Source organism: Daphnia pulex, chromosome 3 (assembly GCF_021134715.1).
Source record: "Daphnia pulex isolate KAP4 chromosome 3, ASM2113471v1".
Classification (NCBI taxonomy): Eukaryota; Metazoa; Arthropoda; class Branchiopoda; order Diplostraca; family Daphniidae; genus Daphnia; species Daphnia pulex.
The window spans coordinates 12,400,225-12,425,950 of NC_060019.1; the positions used below are offsets into that span (position 1 = coordinate 12,400,225).

Sequence of the window (25,726 nt, forward strand, 5' to 3'; positions counted from 1 at the left end):
GTTTTTTATTGTGCATGTTATAAACTATGTAGTGGCCGAAGCAATTAAGTATCATAGATTTTTAGAAATGCCTTAATTCAAGTTCAAAACTTCCAACTATTCAGGTAATTGATATTCTTTCTTGTTAATATCATGTTAATATCAGATTAAGATTTTGTTTATAGGGCGAATGAACAGGTTCTGACTGTTTCAACTTGTTACAAAGGTAAAAATTCTTAAAAAAAAAACCCAAAAACGGGTTGGTTGTTAGTTTGACAAGTTTTTTTTTTCTTTTTTAAATTAGATAACATTAAAGATAGTGTGTATTGTTTTCCTTCATCCGCGTACAAAGAGATGAATACGTGCAACATGGAAACGTGACGAAAATGAAGTGAAACACGTTCAAACATTGACGATATCAAGATGGTGATATCTGACATGAAATAACGAGATTTTTTGGTTTCAGGTTTACCAGTAATGAGTATTAGTGGGGAGGTGGGGTTAGGGGGGGGGGAGGGATGAATATCGTGTTATCGAAACGGGGGCTCTTTATTTTCGTCAAAAATAAATCCTCCCTATATATATATATAACGTTGAGATCATACATCGAAAATGTGTAATTCTATTTCTCTCAAATGTCTTCCGTACTAAACAGCCCCGGCCGTTCTTGGTAGAGAGAGTTGCGCGGAATGGCCGTCGCTAAAGTCGCTTCGGTCGTGGCTATCGAGACGCAGTACGCCGACGTGTGACCAAGTGTCCCGTGTCTCCGAAGTCCCGTTCCATTGCTCATTTCAAACATGACTAAAAAATAAATAAATAAATAAAAAGAAACATTTAATTATAAAAAAAATGTCGTTGAACAATCAAGACATTTTAGTCTTAACTCTTATCTACAAAATACGAACCCGAGTTTGGACGAGTGTTGTGGGCGTCGTCGTCTTCACAGCAGCGGACGAGACAGCCACACATTTGAGAGAATCTTCGTCTCCGGGTGCAACACCGAACCATCATTCGTCGGAAATTTGTCGACATGAAACTATTTGAAAAAATAAAACAGGCCGATGATAATTAACAATTTGCCTTTAATTACTTGATTTAAAATTCAAAAATAAGAAATAGCTTGCCCGTAGATGACAGGATTGATGCAACTGTGAACGAACGGCAGTAGATAGAAAACGAAACGCAGTTGATAGACGGTGTGATCGTAGCTGGGCAAGCCCCACTTGATGATGACGTTCAACAAGAGTCTCGGTCCCCAGCAAACCAGGAAAAGTAAAACCACCAAAATCAACATCTTGATGACCTAATATATAACGAAATGAAAAATGACATCGTTGATCCCCCTTAATGGCTCTGCTAGAAATAGGACTAAAAGAAACAATAATAATAATTATAATGACGCACCTGTTTACGAGCTTGTTTGGCGCCGTCGCCGCTGCGCGAGTGTCCGTATTTGTTGGCCGGTTTGCGACAGTGATGATGCGGTTGGTGCTGCTGCGGATGTGGTTGCGTGTGGCTCAGCCGGCCGGCGACGGTGTTGAGCGAAGTGCCGTGATGATCGGAGCCCCATCCGGTCTGGGCGTCGTGAACTTCCAGACGTCGGGGCGAGCTGCTGTTGTACTCGCGAGTCATGGCCGTGATCTGCTTGGTGGAGAGCCAGAGCTCTTGGATGACTCGCGAGTAGCAGATGATCATCAAGAGCAGCGGGAAAACCAGCATAATGAGCAGCTGGTACAATGCGATGACGAACCCACTGTAAGCTCCTAGACCTTGTTCCTGGCCGATATCCCCCGTATCCATGCAATCTATTCGATATAGAAATCAAATGAGAATACATTAATCATGCTTGCATAATTAAAATTAATTATAGATTTCAAATTCCGACTCACAATGGACGGCAACCGAAGTCTTGTTGTTGTAGTAGATGTACGTCACGCTGTCCTGTATTAATGACCAATCATTAGATATTGGGATAACAAAAATGATTCAGCAACTTTGTGCTGAGCATTTTGAATCGAATCGAGGAAGGAAACAAGAACGTGATGTATCTATACACAGATGTAACGATATAGAGCCGAACTCGTCGGTCGACAAAGACCTACTCTGGCCCAAACGGATGGAGCTGTGAGCAGGAGAGCGAAAATCCAGACGGCGATCAGAGCTCTTCGGCAGTTGTGCAGCGTGCAGAAGGAGCGCGACTTCATCGGGTACACAATGACCAGATATCTATCGAGAGACAAATCAAATGAAAATGTCCACACAACAAAAATGCCAAAAATTAAAATTCAAAAAAAGGAAAAAGTCGCTAATACAAATATTTTCTGCCATGTATTCAGTTTGATTGCTCAACAAATCAACCAGTTTTACTGCTTTCAAAGCTGTCAATAATATCGATCGATATAATAGTCGGAAGTATATAAAATCCGATGCGCTACTGCTGGGCACTCATCCAACCCATATAACTGACGTCGAAGAATAAATCTTTTGCGCGTTATGTTATAGCTATATACCCGCGAAATTGGCCGAAATTCAATCAACCGGAAGCCGAACATAATCAAGGCCAATCAAACCATTATTCCTGTATACCCGGATGCGCTTTCCCGTTGTGCGCTATAGATCGAATTGTTCTGCCCAAATAATCAGGACGCCTAAACCTATACACAAAGAAAAAGATGATTGCACAGTCGTACTGTACATATAGCATAGCCTACAGTATAGACCTTGACGACGACTCGAACCTTCCATCCATCGGTAAAGGATGACGCAAAGAGTCAAACGTGACTCGGATTAAGTGCTGCCGTCGATCATCCAACCGAATGATTGGCGTTATATTCCCCTACACTTCACTTCACTTTCTAACAATGCCTTTTGGCCTTTTCTTTCATTCCGGCAAACACACTCCGCTCGCATCCAGTGTGTCAACATAAAAAAAAGAAGCAGAAAAATAAATGCGGGCAAGTGAGCATCAGTATAACAGCACAGTCGCCCCTGTGAGCCCATGACAAATAATGTGACGCACGAATTTCTCCCGAAAAAAAAAAAAGTTGACTCCTCCATCTATCTGTGAGCTTGACTCTGTTTAAGGCGGACGTCTTACCAGGGGATATGTCGACCCAAAAAAAAAATCCTTTCTGGCATCGAAAAAAGAAGAGGATGTTTACCTGATGTAGTCGCTCTCTCTCTCTCTCTCGGTTAAGTGCATCGATACATCTTCCCCATCAGGACACAGGAAATTCTTTTATTAACGTGTAGAACGGGGGAAAATAAAAGCGAAGACGAATTGCCCGATTCTATACTGGAAAGAACCTTGCGACAACGTCGCATTAACTCCCGCGTGTATATAGGTTTAAACAATGGATGATTTCGAAATGTTTTTACTAGGAACTCGTGTAGAAATAGAAATATATAGAGTTATAGAGTAGACGACGAATGAATTGGAAATGATGGAATCGGAGTGAAATATTATTTTGGGAGAGGGGCTTACCTTTCTAGGCTAACGGCTGTGAGATTGAGGACGGAAGCGACGGCCGACAGCATTTCGACGTAATACTGAAGCTGACACAGTCGACCGCCTTTAGTCCACGGATTGAGGAAGTATCCCATCGTCTCGAGTGGGGCGCTCACAGCCACCAGCAGCAAATCGGCCACTGCCAAACTCACCAGGAACATGCTTTTATTTGAAAAAAAAAAAGAAAAACACGAATCAAATTACGCATACGATATATAAATTCATTATATATGATTAAATTCTATAGTCTATGGATTATTTTCAAATACTCCACGTCAAATTACATTTTTCATCCCATATACAGACTGTATAAAATAACTATCACAGAAATGAAAAATTTCTGATTATTGCGAATTTGATGTCGTTAAATTCCGTTCGAGATTTTACAGCCGGATAAAAGAAAAACCCGCGCGGTCGTGAAAATGTCAACGACCGAGTTGGAAAAGAAAAAGCGTTGAGTTATACGCGCCGATGAAAGGAAAACACGAGCCGATGGATATACGCAGCACAGCGAAGGAATCTCCCGCGTTCAGCGACGCTTCGATGGCGCGTGTAACGAATTCAAAAATGGCGGATTAAAAATAAGAAAAAAAGGAAAACTCTTGCACAACCATGGATATAGACGCTCGCACCACCTGCTGCCAAGCAGCAACTATATAAGCGAAAATCAGAGATCGCGCATACGCATCCAGCGAGAACCATTTCGGTTGGAATAAATTGTCATTTTGAGCTAGTAGCTGTTTCTTTATTACGCAAGGTTTTACGTCAAACGTATATTTTTAAGGCTAATAAAGAAAAACCGGGGTTATCAAACCAAAAGTGCATTTGCGATGGGAAATTACCTTGGAAATTACGAAAATATCGCCAGATCTGAGATGCGCATTTCTATAAAAGTCAGCGACATTTAATCGGTTCTTCCCGTCAGTTATTTTCTCCCTCCTGTATGTATAAGGTATTATTATATAGGCCATATCTATATTTTTTTGAGGGGGGGGGGGGGGGGTTTGCTCGTGTTTCCAAAACGCGTGGCCGACAATCTCCAATCGGACGGGATACATACCCTGACAGCTGTCTCCGCTAATATAAAAGTCCAAGAGCGAAATAAGATAAGGAACTTTGACATTGCCAATGAAAGCTCTCTCTCTCTCTATACGATATCCTATAGAGCATATTTCTGAAAATGTCGACACCGTGAGACACTAAGACTGCGGTGAAATGTGTGACCCAGTCGCGGGAAAACGGAGAAAGTTTGTTGTTTATTCCCTTAATCCAGCATGCATGCACGCCAGCCAACAGCAGTTGATGCATAAAAGAGTAGAAGAGAAGACGAGGCAAGGATATGCATAATTCATTCTTTTTTCAAAAACAAAAAAATTGAAACTGGGTTTTCTTTAATGGCTTATGGTGGCAGCAGCACTTTCCCCTTCGGAATTCCCTACATTTCGAAAAGTCAAAATGGAACATTTGTTAGGCGAAATATTATCGCTTGCCTTTTGGGGGGGGGGGGGGGGTAGTAGCCTATAGATGTCGTCATAAAATATTTGCTCTATATGATCGTAGAAAAAAAAGAAGTTTGTTCTTGTTATGTAATGGGAACGCCCGCAGTGCAGCTGTGGAATTCAAATTCTTAGACGTCGTCTTTTAAATATCACTTAAAATATTTTCTTTCAGACTGTCGCTGCATATTTAAATTTTTGCTCAGTTCCATTCCGTTACATGAAAAGGGAATAAGGTTCTCGTAGAAAAATTCGCATTCGCTACGAATAGAATTTAGAATAATTTTCTCACGTCGTTCAATTTTTCCAAGTTGTTACATCATCACTCGATTTGTCTTTTTTGTTTGAACTATTTTTCAAGTTGGGCTATACAATAATAGTTCTAGTCGCAATACGCTATATAGCTATAGCTTCATTACATTTCTAAAGAAAATAAATATCATCTTTTTTCGTCATGTCCATCTTTTCTTTATTGGTCAAATTCTTTTTGTTTTTTCGATTGGTTTCATCACTGTTATGTACCGTAGCACCAAATCTTTTGTATACGACACAGTAGTCCGTTAGACGTCGTTGTGTCACAGCAAACTCAACATGTACAAGGCGAGAGATAGAGAGAGAAAGGGCAAGGATGTGAGAATTAACAAAATCGGAAGAAAGGACCGGAACCATCGGACCGGCTGATTCGTCACGTAGTGCACGTACGCAGGCGGGGGTTTCCGATTGCGACACATAACGCGAGTCAGTCAGTCCTGTTATATGAACACCTAATGAACTAACACGGATATATATAAAAAAATGAGAATCCACCCACATTTGCTGTGTGTTCGCCTGTGCTGTTGTACAACGGCAAACGCCCAAAAAACACGTTCAGCGGAATTACATCACCTTACAACTTATTGTATTTCCGCATTTTCTGTTAGCTTTTTATCAGTGCCATTGTGGACTTGTGCATCAAAGATGACGGGACTACACATTTATGAAACTAAGAATTTCGTCAACAATGTGCACTCAGACAAAACAAGGCCTATAGAACTTTTTCCCCAAAGTTAAACATCTTTCGTGATTGATCATTGCGCAGTGCATGCACCAGCAGCAGCACAGCAGAGTGTGTCAACACATCAAAGTAATCTTTTCCTTGATGATGACGACGGGTATACTACTATATAGTATAATAGTGCGTAGCCTATACACCAGCAAGTCCGGATAAGAAAGTCATGGGCAATTTCTGCGTGCTCCTATTTACTTTTTTTTCTCTTTTTTTCTCTTGTTGATATCCTCGCGTGACTGGCACGATATATATATATAGGCTACTCGTCAGTCGTTATTATACCGTTGGACTATTAAGTTGCACACTTGGCTGACCACGCCATGAATGAGATTGCATTTCCTTTTCTTTCTTATATACAGACTTTTTATTTCTTCCCTTTTTCTTTCATTCTTTTTTTTTATATATTCTAACCATTATATAGACGTTTCTTTTCTTTCTTATAATGTCAACGAAAACAAAGCAAAAAAACAAAAATAAATGCCATTAGGACATTTTGACATTTTGGCCATCTCCTGCGCGACGCCTGAAATAAATGGCCGGCTCAACTAATAATCAAAGCAACGACACGTCAAACCGATTTCTCGTGCGTTATGTATTCTTACCTCCGCCTACACACAAAATGCCGGCCAATTCAGAAAGCGTCTAAAATATTAGCGTCGCTCGCGTCGTCTCTATTAGAGCAATAAAGTAGTGTACACACGTGTACAGCACAGAACGCATTAAGCAATGATGAAAGGAATTTATTAAAAACCAATAAACGAATCACATCGCGAGCGCCAGCAGCAGCAGCAGCCGACAAATAGAAATAGTAATTCAATTAGCAGCTTTGTTGCTGGGGCGTCTGGCATATGTTTTCGGACCAACATTAATCTATACATTCTGGAGCGCACATCGTCAGACATATATCGAAGAAGGAATTGACGCTGTGACGTAGGCCAGCGGATATATAATAACCTGCTGGTAAGATTTCTTATATAGGCTGGAAAAGACGTACGACGTCTTTGCTGGGAGACGCTCGATATGTCGATAATAAGGTCCTATATTTATATGATGTCCGCGTATACATGTACGCACTCTCATCTCAATATGTATACTGCCCAGCCCAGCAGCTACTTTTCTACAAGTTGATGTAGTAGTATACGTAGAGTAGAGTATATAGGCTATATACATGTACTATATACACTCGCCAGCACACGGCATGAATAGCGTCTCATAAGAGATGGCGAATTGTTGCGTTATTGATCGCGGTGCTGGCATGGCGCGCGTCGCGACCACCAGCAACTTTTGTTCAATTTTGGCTTCAGTGTTCCGCTGCTGTGCCCTTAAGATATGTAATACCGCGGCTGAAAGATTTTGTGCAATTTCTTTCTCTCATATTTTTATCTTTTTAATCAATGTTTTATTCGTGATGTCGCATTATATTATCGATTGCTGCGGCCAGGAATCTTTGACATTCACAACGCTCAAAATTAATAAGCGTGTATAAATATAGTCCGACGACTTATCCCCAAATTGTCTTTTAAATTTCTTACTGTTGAGTATAGAAAATAAATTTAGAATCAATTATTATTCATTAAAAAAAAAAATTAAAAGAGATTGCCGATTTAGAACGCTCCCATTCAAATGATTTTTCTGTTGGAATAGAATAAAGAGCATCATCACAGTTCCGATGATTTATAGTTTCCCAAAACAACTGGTGAAATATATGGCTATATATACGATATGTATGGAATAGTAGTTCACATGCAGGCTTTTATTGTCAAAGATGAGAAGTCGACTGGAAATAAAATAAATTCGCTGGCGTTATGGATTGAGCCTTTAACGAACAGCAACAAAGGCAGACGTCAAGTGTTGTTTGGCTGCTGCGTGCTGCACACCCCCAATTCTACAAAGAGTGTTGGGTTCGGGCCAATCAAACGAACGCGCGCGTACGCCAGTTGATTAATACATTTTCGACTATATAGCCTATATTATATGCGCAGTGTTGTTGTATGTAGGACTAATTATACGTTCATAATAGACGTATATATTAAATGTTCCGTATATATCTGTAGAGGTTACACATAACGTTTTGAAAGGACGATGGCAGCGCCTATAATGCGTCTACCTCGTTTATCTCTTGTCAATCAAACCTGCTGGCCGCGATATTTAGCCCATCACATATGACCATGTATAATTGGGTTTAGATTTGTGATTCTTTTCATTCGTGTGTGATGTTTGCCGCTGTAGATGTCTCCCCCAACTATTTGATTCAAAGAAAACAGTGATCCGTACATCATCATCAATCTTTACGAAATCGACTTGCGTGCGTATATAACCGTGGACGCGGTAGCACGCACTATATTTCATTGCTGCCGAACATTGATCGGCCTGCTGTCCAAATCTGGTTCATGTTGTGGTAATAGTGGTACTGTGAATTTGTGACGCTTCAACTGCTGTTCTTACATTTAAAACAAAATAAAGAATAAGATATATGGAAACCTGAAGGTAATATACTATAGGATATTGCGGGGGAGATTATAATGAAAATATTTCCCCAAGCAGCGCTGTATAGGAATTGTATATATACACTGTGGGTACACACATGATAAGGTTGCAGTCCGCCCATGGTTTCTTGATGATAATGCCAAGGCATCCTTGTATAGATTAGGATTACATCTAGGCTTTTATTATATGAATAATAATACCCTGCTGGCGGAATAAGTTATTAGAGTCTCTTACACAACAGCACGCGCAGGCTAATATAGCCTACCTCCTACACACGTCTGTAGTATATAACATCGTGTAATCCAACACTTAAATTGAAATCAAATAGCAGCAGCAGCAGCAGCAGCAAAGGGCTCAATTAATGACCGGAACTGATCTCGTGACGCAAATTCCGAAACTACGTGCGCCATTCGTGATTCGTTCATCACGCTCGGCTGGCATCACTGATATGATGATGCTGCTGGTTCGCAAGTTTCAATCAAGTTAGACGCACCAATTCGAACATCACATCATGCGTGCTGCTGCACCGATTGCATTTGCGTCTATAACATTTGGATCTGCATATGATAGATAGGTTATTTATAGGCCTATTATTGACAGTTTTTTCAACTGCCCCCCCCCCCCCCTGTTGAATTTCCATCTGATTTGAAGAGTTTTGAATCATGCCCACTCCGGAGAGAAAACCAAACGAAAACGTTGATATTTTAATATATACATATATCCCTCCAGAGAGTTGGGAATCCATATATATTTAGGTTTTTAGTGATGTATTACGCAACATAGTCAAATAACAAAAGAAAAACACTGCTGCCGGCGCTGCATGGGGTCTTTGCGAATTCAATGGTCATTCGTGGAAGAGAAAGACCAATATAAGATGAGCACCGTCACTTGTCGGCATAGCGCTATATATACATAGAGAAAGAGAGACCTGTGTGCTGGACGATAGTCAATATTGACGCAACGCATCTATATAGTTTGAAAGTTAGCCAACCGACTTAGATATATTCTTGTTGTTTTTCTCGGGATCTAACACAATGCTATATAGCCTATATAGACGCGACAAGAAACTTGACGAGTTCAAAGAATAACGCGCCGAAATGGATCGGACATAACACAGCACACACAGCCCCAAATACAAATATCACAAGTCTAGGCTATATTTTGGCTAGCGCACATGTAGGCTATAGTACCTATATAGGCCTATGTCTATATTGGCACATTGAAGAAAGTCAATCATTTCATTACAGAATGCAATTTCTGTTATTGAATTTGCAAAGTATACCCAAGGCTCCTCTCGTTGTTCGATTGATGAAATATCCAAGTCAAACATTATAATACAGCAAAACTTTATATACTAACTATGGGAGACAAGATGTCGCTATACAATTTGGAAGAAAAAAAAAGGAAAGCAAAGAATAAATAATGGACCATAATTTCCCAGAAAAAATGAATCGATAAAGCCAAAAGTTTTAGTAACTAATACGTGGGCGCGTGCTGTGATGTTAAATGAATTCCCCGGCACACTATAGATTATTAAGCCCCCACGCGCATTGCGTTAGTAGTATGCGACACCCAAGTTACAACCCATTTTATGCGTTCATGAAACAAAGTTTTCTTTAATAAAGTTGGTGCGTGATTACATTTGTGATCCACCTTTTGTACTAATAATGTACTGTTTTTCCATATCATACACGCGCGTGGAGGATGGATAAAAGTATTGGATTTACAGTTTAGGAACAAATTCGATTAGATTTAAAATTTTGGCGCGTTCGCCAACATATATGTATACATCTATCCGCGCTTATACATATGTGTACAATAGGACCAGTATTAAAATGCCTATCTCTGTGTTTGACAGCTTTTTTCCCCTGTGACGCCTTAGGCAGATGTTCTCATTTCGCATTCGTTTCGGCATGTCAAGTCAAGGGCCTCGGTAAACCCAGCAGCAAAGGTATGCGGCAGCGCAGTATTAAGTCCTCCCACGATATAATACAGCACAGGATATTCGACATAGAAACGCTGCTGCTGCTACTGGAAATGGCGCGCTGCTGCTGCTATATGCAGCAATCATTACCGCGGCAAGTTTCAACAATCCTCGGTGGGATCTTTGCAACGGAGCAGCAGCTGAAGGAAAAGTATTTTAACGGCGCGGTTTTCGTGAATAGTATAAGATCTATTGAGAAATGCCAAACCGTCTCGAGCTGCTGGGGTTTTTCTTCTTTTTTCTCTGTTGCGCTGAATAACCCGCAAGCCCGGGTCCCGTCGCTGCTGGATATGTGCTGCTGCTGATGTTGCTGCCCGCGCGATTCAACTGATGTTTCTGTCTGCTGTGATGCCGCTCGTAAGATAAGACGATCCAATTTTGTTTAACTGGTACTTGCACCGCGCAGACCCAATTCTGCTGCTGCCGTCTATAGTTTATTTCCTTTTTTTCCCCCTTTGCCTCTATACACATTTATTCTTTTGGGTTGCTGCGCTGCTGCTGCGCTGTATATATAGACTGAGATGTGAACCGCACACGACAAATCGTCAATGCTCTACTTCTTTTCTTTGTGTTGGATTCTTTTTCTCTCTCTCTTTTTTCGTGTTTTTCTTATTCTTCTTATTTTGTCTGAGGAGGGAGCTTTACAATGCACGAGTTCGTTTCAATCCCATCGGCAAATTGCTGCCCTTACACCTCCAGCATCATATATATATTTCTCTCCGGCACGTACCTATACATATATAAATGTATAGTATAATATAGGGCCATCATTCAACCACGTCTTTCGATTATTGAATTCCTTGATTTGGTTATATGAAAAAAAGGGGGGAAACCCTGTTGTTGGAACCCTATTCTTTATATATTTATTCCAACAGTTTAGAGAAAGAAATGCTCTTATTGCTTATACACAGACAATCCTTATTTCTTTTATCATTGGGGGCGAGCGATCCTTCAATTCCGCCTCCCCGGCGTGATGCAGCAGCAGCAGCATGCAGCCCTTTGCTTTTCTATATATCGTCGTCTAGTTTATTTAATGGAATCCGCTCTTCTGTGATGCACGTTCTCTCTGTTTGCGCGCCTACAAGTTTCATTACACAAGCCTTTTGCTTGTAGAGTTGTAGACTACAGCTCCCCCCTTCAGTGTACATATTCGGAGGCGCAGCATATATATACTACGTACACACAAAAGAATAAATTTTTTTTTTTTTTTTAAATGAGGTGTGTATTCGCCGAAGGCGAATGTTACCAATTTATTGTCATAGGCATGGTAAAATACAAGAGTCACACTATTATGAAGTAGAGATAAAATAAGGATAAGAGAGGGGGATGGGAGAAGAGAGAGGGAACCGAGAGGAAAGATTAGGCAGAAGATCGAAAGTAGAACTGGAATTCTGGAAAGTGAAGCGGAGCGGCACGCGATTGAAAAACTGAGTAAAAAAGAATAAGAAGACTAAAACGAATAAAAAGACGCCGCTGCCGACCCCCCAGATAGACCGGTGCGACGAGATGCTGATTTGGATGTCACCAGCACCGCGAAGCAACGGACGACTCTTACGGCCACGGTCCGGTTAAGGCGCCCGCTAGAGCCTGAGGATGAGAGCAGGGTTAAAAGCGCCAGAAATTAGGGCACGAGGGACTCATGCGAAACAAAAGAGCGGCCAAAATGCATCAACTAAGAGCACGAGTAAAGAGAATAGGAAGACTAAAAAGAATAAAAAGACGCCGCTGCCGACCCCCCAGATAGTCCGGAGCGACGAGATGCTGATTTGGATGTCACCAGCACCGCGAAGCACCGGACGACTCTTACGGCCACGGTCCGGTTAAGGCGCCCGCTAGAGCCTGAGGATGAAAGCAGGGTTAAAGCGCCAGAAATTAGGGCACGATGGACCCATGCAAAAATGTACAGAGTACCAAGACGCAACTAAGAGAAGAAGTAAAATATAAAGAACTGGGAAAAGGTGGTGGTGGTTAAAGTCTTTTGATAGAACATAGGAATTTAACAAGCGAAGACCAAAGAATTTTGGATTGGGAGAAAGCGTCTAATGGGACTGGCCACGACAGCTTTAACTCAACCGCAGAATTAATAAGGCTGACTCTGTGTACGGCGTGGCTGGTACAGACAAACAAAATATGAGCCACATCTTCCACTTCCCCTGAAAGGCAGGGACAGAGCGGTGACGGAGACTTTTTTATTTTAAAGAGAAAGTTGTTTAAGCCGCAGTGGCCCGAGAGAAAGCTGCAGAGAAAGAAGGGTAATTTAGAGGAGGACAAAATCGAGGCGGATTCCACTGAGGGAAAGAACAAGCGGGTCTGGGCACCAGTATTTGCATTTTGCCAGGCTTCATTCCAAAGGGAAAGCATTTCTGACCGCAACAGTCTTTTCCTGTGCAGACCAAGGGGTATGCCTGCTGGAGCTTCAGACGCCAGAATTTTGGCAGAGATAACGCCAGCAACTTGTAACGACGAGGGTGGCAGAAGCGCAGCTAGGGTAGAGATGGATCTCTTTAGCACCGTTTCGATTATTTTGAGGTGCAGAGGGAGGGTGTTGGCGAGAATGAGGGCCGCGTCAGTAGACGTGGATTTGAACAGACGGCCAATTGTCAGCGCAAAAGGGCGTTGGGCGGATTTCAGGGCTGCAATTACACGCTTCCTGCGGATGGCCGAGGCCCAAACAGAGCAGTTGTATAGTATAGTGGGAATCACGGTTGTTTTATAAAGAAGAGAAATTGCATTACGCGAGAGGCCCCACGAAAGCCGACAGCATTTTAGAATAAGAAACAAAAGTTTTTTTACCGCAGCGCATTTGTTAGATATGTGGGTGTTCCAGCTGAGTTTGTCATCGATGGTTAGACCAAGGTACAGGCATGAGTGGGAACGAGCAACACATACGTTGTCAACCTTCAAGGGCAGAGACGGCATGGTTCGTTTCGAGGAGAAGACCATGAAGACGGATTTTAAACCGTTGAAAGTAAGTTTGACCGAACGACCCCATGCTACAGAGGAATCGCACATTGCTTGAAGGTTGGCAAAAGCAGTATCATAGTTTTTGTCCATTGCACAGAGAACAATGTCATCTGCATACGCCAAAATAAGGAAGGGGAAGGGGAAACTAAGGCTTAGCAGTTCCTCTATAAGAATGTTCCAAAGAAACGGCGAGAGGGCACTGCCTTGAGGACAACCGAGCTCAGTGTTGGCAGTGAAGGTGTCCGAAGCGTTTTTCAAAATGCTTGAGCGAGAGCTGAGGAAGTCACCCAGAATTTTTACTAAAAACTGGGGGCAGCCTTTTTTGATCAGGCTGTTCAGAATGGCTGGGTGCCAGGTCGCGTCAAAAGCTGACTTAATGTCTAAAAAAGCACAACAAGTGACCATCTTCTTTTTTTTGTTGCCTTCGATTAACTTAATAAGAGAGAGGGAGGCCGTTTCTGTGGATAAACCTGCCCTGAAACCATGCTGACTGGGGCTGAACCAAGAGTGCGTAGCAGCCAAAGCTTTGAGTTTAGCAAGAATGATTTTCTCAAACAGTTTAGAGAGGCTGTTGATAATACTGATTGGTCTGAAACAGTTTGGGTGAAGGTAATTCGGCTTATTGTTTTTTTTAAGGATGACGATAGAGGCGGTTTTCCAGCAATTAGGAAAGTAGCCGAGGTTAAAGCAAACCGAGAAGAGGGCCGCTAAATGGGATTTTATTAAATCGAAGGAATGGCTTAGCCAGATGGACGAGATTCCGTCCGAGCCGGCGGACTTAGAGAGGCGTACACTATCGAAGGCCTGCTTAACTTCGGAAGGGAGGACCAGAAATTCCGTAGAGGAGAGAGGTGCTTCGCAGAAGGTAGTTGAGGAGAGCAGAGCGGATTTGTGAAATGAGTCATCTGGAGGGTTAGTCGGGAAGAAGTGCGAGCTGAAGGCAGAAAGGATGTCCTTTGGGTCGGTAATGGAAACTCCATCAATTAGTAGTTCTGAAGGATGATTGTTTACTGGGGTGGATAACGTCAACTTTTTTAACTCTCCAAAAATATCTCCGTTTAGGTTATTGGAGCAGAAGGATTTCCAGCTTTCTTTTTTACCTGCTCTTAGGGTCCTTTGGTATTCGGCTTTGAGGTGACTGTACGCGTCTCTATTCCCTTGAGAGGGAGACTCACGGCTGAGTTTGTAGGCGACTTTCAGCTTTTTACGCAGAGACCACATCATATCGGACCACCAGGGCATCCTAGCAGGAGCTCGGGAGGGATGAAATGGGAGTTTACTTTTCAGAGCAGCCGACTTGATAGAGTCAGTCAAATTTGCAATGAATGCTTCGATATCCTGAGGAGAAGTAAACGTCTGTACAGTACTGGGGCTGGCCATGGAACCGAGGGAGGCTTCAAGGTTTGAGAGAAAAAGAGGCATGTTGCAGTTGGGAGGAGACGGAAGTCGGAACTCAGTACGTGCAGGCAGGGCAACACGACAACCAAAGGGCACACGGAAAGAGATAAAAGGGTGGTCCGAAAGAGACGGATAGGCCGGGTACAGCCAACCATTGAGGGAGACGGAGTCCCCAGCCAGGGTGACGTCAACAAAGGACGTGTTGGACGGCTTGTGTGAGAGTAGTTTGAGATTCACATTTGAAACAGAGAGAGCGTTATTTAGGAAGCAGAGCTCTAGGTCAACGCCGATGTGGTCAGTGCGAACGCTGTTCCAGGCCTGACTTTTGGCGTTGCAATCAATGCCGAAAAAGGCGTGTTTTTTTACGGCCGGCGGAATAGAATTAAAAATTGACTCGAGGTGTAGAGGAATCGATACCAGAGATGGTCTGCAGTAAATAGAAAAGCAGAACAGATCGTTGGACAGCTTGATGCCACAACAATTATTTGATAGACCAAAAATGCAGAGCGAAGCGTTCAAAGAACTTTTGGCAATAATCAGGGCGCCGAAAGCATGCTCGGAAGATAGATTGTGGAAAGAAGAGTAGCCAAGAGGAACGAATTTAGGCTCAAACGAAGAAGACAGGGGGGACATAGCTGCATACGGCTCTTGAATTAAAATTACATCAATGTCAAGATCGAGTATCAATTGAGAGAGATTAAGCGCAGCGCAGCGCGAGTGCCTTAGATTGATCTGAAAGCACTTGAGTGGGGCAGACGCTTTACTGATGTTGTGATGGGCGACTGGCATATTCACTCGGTGGAAATGTAGTCGAGGTATTGAGCTACGGCTTTGGCCAGAGCAGGACAAGCGATAGATCCAACTTGGTGGTTTTGCTGACAATTCGCACATTTGAAGTCTTTAGGGAATGATGTACAGGAATGAGTCGCGTGGTTCTGTGAGCATTTCCCACAGACTAAGATAGGGGAATTACAAAAATGATGGATATGTCCATACTTTTGGCACTTTGAGCAGTGCCGCACCTCTTTTCTTGGGTCAGACTCGACAACCGCATGAGTAACGCCATCCAGGAGGATTCTACCACTTTTGATCAGATGCTCACAGAAGGGCTTGGAGGAGAAAGCAATTCGGACAAGGAAAGAGTTACTGTTTGGGCGTTGGTGTAGAACCCGCACAGACTGTAAGTGACCCCTTAGGCCAGGATTTTGTTCAACAAGCCTACGATTAAGAGCGTTCTCTTGCGCAACTCGAGCAGCCTTATTTTCAGTGCCTTTTAGATGGGAGATTCCCTGTAACTCTCGAAACCTGACCAGAGCAGGAAACTGTTTTTGAGGGACCGATACAGAACGAAACACATTTTGGGCTGAGTTATTGTTGAAGAGATCTTGGGCTTTGTCACGAGAGGCCACGTCTAAAAAAGACAAAATTACTCGTCCATCGATTTTCTTTATGTTTTGGACAACTGGACCGTCACCATCAAGGTCAAATAACTTGTCGATTTTGTCGTTCGAAATTTCGCTCATCGGCAGGCGGTCGCTACCTCCTACATGAGCGATCAAAACGGGTTTTTTAGGTACCTCCGCATACAGGCGGGTATTTTTCGGAGCCGAGGGATTGCTAGTTGGAGGGTTTGAAGCTGGATGGGGTTTGATCAAAGACGGAGTCCTAGCTGATTTGACAGACGATTGCAGCTCAAAAAGCCGGATGTCTTTGTCAGCAAGAGATAGTTTGGCCGTTAAAAGATCTTTTTTTGCTAGGTTAAGTTCGCTTTGGAGGGAGGCTCTATTTTCGATTGCTTTCTCCAGCTTCTCGATTTTTTTTGTCATTAGAGACTTTTCTGATTTGACACCGACTGCTTCTTCTTCCAATTTGGCAAACAAGGATTTCAATTTTAGCGTCTGCTCTGCTGCGTCGAGATCAAGGAATGAATCAACGTCCATTCCGAACGCTTTATCAAATAGGAAAGGAAAATTATCATCCTTATCATCTTTCTGCTGTTTGGACAAATTTGTCTCTTGGAGGGAAAACTGAGCTGCAGAGCTATCCCTCTTTGTCCCGGCCGCTTTCGGTTTTAACAACATTGCGGCTTTACAATCCACGCAATATTTGTATCTCGAGTCAATCGGGGCAAACGGAAGAGCGCAAGATTTGCAAGAGATAGTTTGACTTTGAGACGGGGTGTTGATACTGAGAGCAAGGGAAGTATGGCCCCAGACGGAGGTATCTCCGCCTGGATCATCATCGTCATCTCCCATCACTCTTAGGGAAGTGGATAAAGTTAGTGGCTAGCAATTAAGATCAGGGCCCTTATAAAAAAAAAGGGAAACAAAAAACGAGAAAGAAGAGAACGAAAGAGATGGACGATCCTCTTCGACACTGGGAGGGACAGGCAAGACGAGTACGGCGTCGAAGAGAATTAAAACTACCCCCAGTTCCCTCACCCCTCAAACCAAGCGTGAGCAGAGTGCCCAGTACTCAATCCCCCCAAGGTCTCCACCAGAAGGTTTCCGGCGCTCCCTCAGAAGCCCACGACACGAGAACGGATTGAGAAGCTGGCCTTGCCACTCGCTCAGGGAGGAGGAGCAAGATCACCGGGGATCTTAGCTCTATAGAGCAATAAACTAGGGGACCAAGCCTTTTCCAGTTATGCTTAGAACCAGACCGGACGGGGTGGAATTTCACCACACACTTCCTGTTTTAAAAAATTTGAAAATAGAACTTCGCAACTTACGATTGACACAGGGTTATAACCCTGTTTGATTTCCTTTATAACTGATGAACGAGCACAAGAGAGTCTACTAATTGGGAGAGAAAAAAAAAACACAATTAAGCCAACTGATATAAGTAGAAGAAATAATAAGACGTAGAAAAAAATATGAAGGCAGCAGAAAGGTGTGATACAAAGAGAGAAGAAAAGAAAAGAAAAGAAAACAAAAACTGAAAAGAGAAACTGATCCGTCAGGCCACTGACAGATCAGCTGGAAGGGGGGGGGGAATTTTATACACAGACAGTAGATCGAAGAAACAAACGCGAAAAGGATAGAAAAAGAAGATGAGAAATATAGAAAAAAGATAATCTGCAGAGTCCAGATTCACTCGCAAACGAGATAAATCCAAAACTACTGTTGAAAACAAACCAGAAAAAGCACAAATATCCAAAAAATCGGGAGCACAAAATCACAACACGTCGAGGCTGTAGCAGACGACGGACGATCGAAAAGAATAAATAGAACAGAAGAAATAAGGAAAGAAAAAGAATTGGGGGGAAATATAGAAGAGAAAGAGGGTCTCTGCGCATCACTTTGATGATCAACGGGATCTATATATTCTCGTCAATCAAAAAGATGAAGGCACATCACTTTTTGATCCGTCTCAATATATTTTTCTTCGAAAATTCTCCAAATGAAGCAATCGATATCTTATTAATATCTACTACCCTATACTGGTGCCGTATTATTATTGGTTCTTTATACTGCATGCAAGTGCATATAGGGCGGGATAATACTATATGTGATGTGTGAATTGTGTGGTATGGTATCTTTTTTTTTGTTCTTGTCTACTTAACTGACATGGCACAAGTAGCGAATAAACAACCAATCAACGATGACTTCGATATTAGCTTTTATATCCGGCTGTGATGCTGTGTGTTATTTGCCTTATTCGTTGGCTTTGCTGTTTTCAATCGAAACGCAGCTCTAGCATAGATATAACGAGTTTACAAGAACAAATGAAAAGGGCCTTATAACGAGTATATGACATATGGCGTATAGGGGGATTTGTAATTTGCAGCGTCTGTCTTGTTCGTGTCTGTCAAATTTCTATAGCCTAATAGAGGGTTCGAGCAACAATAAGACGATCAGAAGAAGATGAAACAATTTACTGTCGCACATCATTTCGCGATTCATCTGAAATTAGAAATGCTATATTCTGTAATAAAGAATTCAAGCTGATGTTGTACCTTTAGGCCTATTCACCAGCAGTGAAAACGCTTCTGGTGTGATTAACTATACTGATCTGCCTATATAAACACGCCCTTGCTGGAAGATTGCTGTGATATCGCTTGTCCTTGAGCTTGTCTTATACAGTGACTGATCTCCAATTTCAGACTATTCCTTCCGAAAGGAGAGAAACAAAGGTTGATACAACAGGCCTACTGGTTATAACGCTGAAGATTCAATCTATGTAGACTTTCGATAAACAACCATACTGGCTGCTTGTTCATTTTCTCCATTCCAAGCACGAAATCGGCGCTTGCTATAAATCACCATCGACAATAAACTATACTATATCTAGGGCGGTTTCAGTGGGAGGAACTTTTAGCTATGTATCTAGACTATACGAAAACGTGCAGGCTTATATTTTTAGACTTTGAGCACGTCTAGCTCTATAATCTTTAACGTTATGTTACTACTATGCTATAAATTGTACGTAAAGCTGCTGGTGGAAAAAGAAGATGAAAATCGGCCAAGCATGAGAAAATGAATCCGAAACTATATAGAAAAGAGAAAGAAAAAATAACGGGGTTGGAACATCGATTCGAAAGGCATCACTCTACAGCGTTTAGAGTTAGCCCCGTTTTTTGGTTTGGCTTTAATATAGAAAAGGGTGGGGAGTCCTGCTTTTATATGATGTATGTACTATATACGGAGAGGCAGAGGAAGAGAAATGATGATGTCCATTATGGCGTTTCTTTTCAATAGCCTATTCTTTTCTGGCGCTTTTGTGTCTATACTAGATGGTGGTGGAACGCCAATCTTTTCCAGGCGTCCTGTGAGAAAGACGTCAGCCGTCTGAACGTATATTACAGACTATAGGCCTACTCACCCTATCTATATGAACGGGAATATAAGCCATCGCCAATAAGCCAACTGCCCCCGTTATTATATATATTATTAGAGGCTGCCTTGGCAATCTTTTGGGCTTAAACGGGTTGCATTCCGCCATGTAGTCACAACGAAAAGATTTCGCCCTCGAATATCTCGTTCTTATCTATTATTATATATACAGCCACTCGCTCCTCCTCACCCCCACCCCCACACCCTTCGCATTGAACATATACCAGCGCAGAAGATGGAAATAGATATAAAAGTCTGAATATAAAATATTGGCCTAGTTTATCCTCTATCGTATATAGTAGATTTAATTTAAAGAACAACAAACAGCCCCCTGCTGCATTGGGGTCAGTGCGAATAAAACGTCTAACCATTTGTCTTTATATTTGGGCGGAGTTTCAATCGAAATCAAAAGAAAAGGCAAAGAAAGAAAAGATGAGAGAGCTGCTGATATAAAAGACATGTAAGACAAGGAAGATGTCAGCCGCTCGCTGCTTGCCCTATAATAATCCAATTTCGGAATCCCCCAATGCCCGCCGCCGCGCCTGAATCTGTATGCGATGCACATCATAAACTTATTACACACACATTGATAGATGCGAATGGCACAGGATGGCCGGCGTATATACTAGCTAATATGTGCTGCTGCTGCTGCTCCTGCCGTCTCTCATCTCTATATTTGCTGCTCGTCGGTTATTGAGGTAATCGAAATCGACTGAATTACCTTGTAGAAGAATATTACAGCTAGGGAACCGACTATATAGCTCAAAAGAAAGGGGGGAGGCCTTTTCCGTGTCGAGATGGAATAGATGATGGTGAAGAGTTTCTGCTGGGAGGGAGACAGACAACAGAAGCCGATTAGATTCTCTGCTGCTGCTGCTGTTGCTTTCGCCCTTTTTTCTTCTATTTCTCCGCCCTCGTTCGTCTAATCGACTATATAACATAGATAGAGCCAAAACGAGATGATGACGCGGCAGCAGTCATCTTTATGATGATGGTGATTGCTTTGAGACACGGCGATGATGGAGTTGTATCTATCTATACATGCGACCGCAGCCACCGCGCGCATACATATAGGCCAGCAGCAATAAAGCAGCAGCTCAAAAGACGATATAAAGAAACGACATATAGCCCTTTTCTTGTTGCTGGCATCGATCCGAAACATAATGGCGTTCATTAGCGACAAGTCTCCAACAATCATGATCCAAGGCAAAATACGCGCGGCCTCAATTGTCTTCGTTACAGAATAGGCAGTGTGCTGGCCATCATGACGGAATTGTATCAAACTCAAACTAAACGCTATAGTGTGATTATTCGAGTCGATGTATAATGATTTTTAGATTTAAGCTTAATCATCTCTGATTGATTAATGTGTGCTCTAATAGGACCGTTGGTTCGACAAATCAGGGCTGCCTATATTCTAATACGTTCTAAGAATTACAGTTGATAATAAAATAAATGTGCTTTTCGCATTTTAATTGGCATCAATTTCAGTTTGAAGATTTTCAAGGTCGCCCACGTGTGCAAATGATTATTCGGTAATGAATATGCCTGTATAATATATGTATTATGACTTTCTCGCTTGAAAACTGAGGTATTCATTATTATAGGAGCTGATGCCTTATCTGATAATATCTATTGATTATCAGGTTTACAGAAGAAAAAATCTATTGTGAATAGCCATTGAATTCAGAGATGGATTCAAATGAATAATAGGGATTATATGGTCTACGTTCTAATAGGCCTATAGGTAATTCGGCAGCAATTCCCCGAAATGTTATCATTTTTCGTTGTACTTCTCAGAAGCCTGAAAGCTATAGCCTACCAAGTATATGAACGGATCAGTAGGCCTATATAAAAGTCAATAATGAAAATAATAAGTATAGTAGCCTAATTGAAGTTCGATATCTTATAAAGGATAATAATTACATATTTAATATAACCCATAATATAAATACACTCCTGTGTGACAGTGCATTTATACTGATGTATAAAGTCTGCGTGCTTTTTGACTGAATAAATAAATCGCAAAAGCTCTATATATTCCATGCAGAGGAGGTATTATATTGCAAAATAAAATCCGTTCCATCAAAGCTGATTCCGGACGCTTTTTGTTTTCATTTCCGCCGAAAAATTCAATGCATTCTCCATCGAGTCCAGCAGCAAGTGTATTTATATAATATGTTGCTATGCTAGCCTGTATATCGGTCGGCTGTTGCGGAATTGGCTTTTTCTTCCGTGAAACGAAATCGCCTTCACTGTTTTTATATTTATTTTGCTGTGATTGATATACGATATATCTTGCTTTTCCTATATATTATTCTAATGGAAGACAAACAATCAAATCGATCTTCCAAATATCTCAACATAGCCTATATATATAGGCCTATATAAATAATAAAGATTATTATAATATCTGTATCGAAACGGGATTATCCAAATTTCCTACGTGACAAAATCCATATACGTCGAACTATAGGCGGAAGATCTTTGAATGCATGCTGATGGTTATTCAAATCTAAAAAAAAAGGAAACGCAAATAATCTCTATCCTAAGCCAATTTAGGAAAATAACGAGCGAAACAAAAAGTTGCGCACAAAAAGTGATGGCCTGATATTACAACTCCGAATCATGTGTGAATTCTTAAAATTCAAGGCTGCTGATAGACATCACGTGCGACATTTCTTCTGAAAAAAGGTCACGACAAAACTTTTCAAATTTTGAAATAGACGGCGCTATAGACTTGTCTAAAATATATTGGTATCGTTGTGTATTATCTATAAGGAGTACGAGACGAGAGCGAAGTGACTTTTGTGACACGTTTCAATATTACATATATTCGCGGATATATATATACCAGCTACATTTACATATCTATTCATCTGTCTTCAGCAGCATTGATTTTGTGATTTGGAAAGGGTTGGAATAAAGTGAGATGATGGAATATATTTGAAAAAAAAAAGAAACTGATATCTAGATACTGAAACGAATCCGATGCCTCAGCAGCAGCAGATGCAATACAACATGCACGCTCGGTTGCGTTCAAATCAAATGTCAGTTTGCTGAAATAGACGGTCAGTTCACGACGTCTTGATTCATTCGAAACCCAACCTATTGAGAAGTGGCTTTTGGGCTTGGCCAGCGTCGCATATGCTACCGAAATCTCTGGCTCTCGCCAGTATATATATACATAATAGTCCCCGGCACTCCCACACACGCATCAGTAATCGATCTTTTTGATTTGGCTGTCATGTAAAGCAATAATATATAGCAATGCTCTATATATAATACTATATATACTGATGCGCGCGGGTATGTATTTATAAAAAATACGCAAACCGAGAGACGCATAATATTTTTATGTTGACTTTAAGTTTGAATGTTGTTCTAGAGGATTTCGCAGAGTCGAGCCACTTTTGTGCAAGTGCATAATAGCCTATAGAGATTTAGTGGCAAAGTTATTTTTTTTAAACGAGTTTTGGCTATAGATATTTCAACTGCTGATATACTCTTGCACTGTTAGAAAGTAGGCTATTACAACAAATCGCAACTATATAAATCAGACTTTTCGCCGAATCCCTCTGCTGCGCAACTTTTCTTTATGTGCAGCATAGATAAGGCTGCTGATATGTAAGCTGCATCAGCGAATTTTAAATTAAAAATTGTCGTTTTGATTTTCTTTAGCAGCATCAGTGAATCACTTCCAATCGCAAAAAGGAAAACATCGTGCTGCAGTGTAGTACACCTTCGCGTAGACTCTTAATCGATCTTTTCTCATTCAATTTAAGGATTATACCTCTATATAGAATGATAGGTGGAAAAGAGAGAAAGGGAACACAAAAAAAAGGTCAATTCCCGCGTAGTATAGTAGATTGATTTGCAATCCGATTAGGAGTCGCACATCCTCTGCTGCTGTCCCTCTTCATCTTCTCCTTCCTCCTTTCACTCCTATATATATTTTCCCTTTCCATGACGATGGCCGTCGTTTTTATTAACTAGCCTGCAATCCAATTTTCTCCCCTTTTTTCCCCCCTGCTCCATTTTGGTGTTAACTTTCGACCTTTAGATGGATTTTAGTTCAATAAGTTATACACGCCAGTTGACAGGATAAATATCCTACCCAGCGGCGGAAAACCAAGGCCTATGTAGTCTCGCAGAAAAAGAACTGCGCCAGCAACAATTTCCGTAAAATGTACATGCAAATGAAGAGACGACCGCGTTAATGAACGCGCGCTATAGGGTTGCGCAAATACATTTAGCGGTGGCGCGATTGCAGTCGAATAAACAGAGCGGGGCGGCAGCTCTAAAGAAAATCGTGCGCGCCCAATAACAAAAATGTGAAAAGTTGTTCGAAATCAGTGAAGCGATTGGTGATTTGATTATTTGTTTTCATCCTGATGCTGGGCTCTATAATATTATAGGGTAACTCGCGCGTGTATTACTCGATTACGCCTCTTAATTTTTTTTCCTGATGCACCAAGTTTTCTCATTACGACGAATTTGTCATTTTCCAGGAACAGGTGCGCGTCGTCGCAGAGAGAATAACTTTTGTAGAGAGCGCTAATGTTTAAATCCAACATGTTTTCCAAGGTGTCAATCAATATGTATAATAGTCAAATCTCTTCATTTGATCCCAATTTAAATGTCATATACTTTCCGTGCGCGCGGCGCAGTCGATTTACTCGATTATAATATACCAGGCCTCATTCACAATTTAGACCTTAATTTCAAATTAAATATTGAGAATTATATAGCGATTATTTCGCTTTAATACGACAGCTTGAAAAGTAACACTATAACGGGGTGAAATTCCGCATAAAATTAATTTCTAATAAGATATTGTTGAACAATAAAATTGAATGGAATGATAATAGATATTATTATATAAAGATATGCTGACCTTGTAACGGAGCGCTCGCCGTGACCACGGCTCATGGTGCTGATGACGACAATATTACCGGCCAGTCCAATCACGAAAGTAACAACGTGCGTCAGAACAATCGGCAAGAAGTTGGGATTATTTTTCCACGGCAGCAGCATTTCCTCGGCATTCTCCATGAAAATGAGCGAGTGAGAACCTGATAGTTCGCCTGCAATTGAATATCATTTCCCCCAAAATCCAAAATTAACCGCGAGTCTCAATTTATACTATAGGCTATTATCGTTTATGTATACTTTCAAACGTTTCCATAGCGCCCGCGTTTTAAAATAGATGTATAGCCCGATATATTATATTATTAGAGACTCTGTCACGTTGATTTGCAAGGTGATGATTTGGGCCCCCTCTCATACACGGACACTTTCGCATTATATATAGATTTGTTGCTCTTGTACATGCTATGGTCACCATAGGAAAAGATGCGGGGAGAAAAATATAAGATGATATTGCGGACTTACCTAACAACGATTCGATCGGACTAGGCGGCCGGTTGCTGCTGCTGGTGTTGATGCTCAGCAGCAAATCGTCCTCCGTGGAAACATCCAAGGGATAAATCTCCAGCCCGTGCCAGTTGCTGCTAATGTCGGACATGTTGACGTGTGATGAATCATCCGACATCATCTCCATCATCTCGCCAGCCGCGATCTGCTCCTGCTGGTGCTGCTGTTGATGCTGGTCACGCAACCAAAACTCGCTCGTCCTTTATGATAGGCTACCAACGCGAATATAATTGCTGTCGAATCAAATAATAACTGCCGTTGCTGTGTTGCTGTTCTTGGGCTTTTTGCACTGGTTGATTCTATGATCTCTTTTTTTGTTTCTTTCCTCGGCGCGTGCTGGATGTTGTGGCTATGTGCTGGTGTACAGGATAAACACGTCTGATGGAAGCTGCTGGGTGAAAACCCGGACGACGCACAAGTGTCGACAAGTTTCGTTGCCACGGTCAAAGTGAATGACTCCAAGAAAAACGCGCCGATCCCGCGCCAGTATATCACCAGCAGCAGCACCTCCTTTTTTGACGCTGCCGCTTCTTTGTTTGCGCGCCTTGTGCGTCTCACGACGCGACACCAAACTTTCTCCGTCTATCGGGA

At 41.7% G+C, this 25,726-nt stretch overlaps 1 protein-coding gene across 1 annotated transcript; it reads right to left on the bottom strand.

The window, feature by feature from the left end:
• Positions 1-284: 284 nt before the first annotated feature.
• On the bottom strand, positions 285-25,726 carry LOC124190091 (galanin receptor type 2-like). Its single transcript, XM_046582640.1, has 9 exons — positions 25,094-25,726; positions 24,597-24,786; positions 3,464-3,649; positions 2,082-2,205; positions 1,869-1,920; positions 1,384-1,784; positions 1,104-1,282; positions 885-1,015; positions 285-780 (listed from the first exon to the last, which is right to left on the bottom strand). The coding sequence occupies exons 1-9, from the start codon at positions 25,263-25,265 to the stop codon at positions 611-613; spliced, it is 1,605 nt and encodes a 534-aa protein (XP_046438596.1). The 5' UTR covers positions 25,266-25,726; the 3' UTR covers positions 285-610.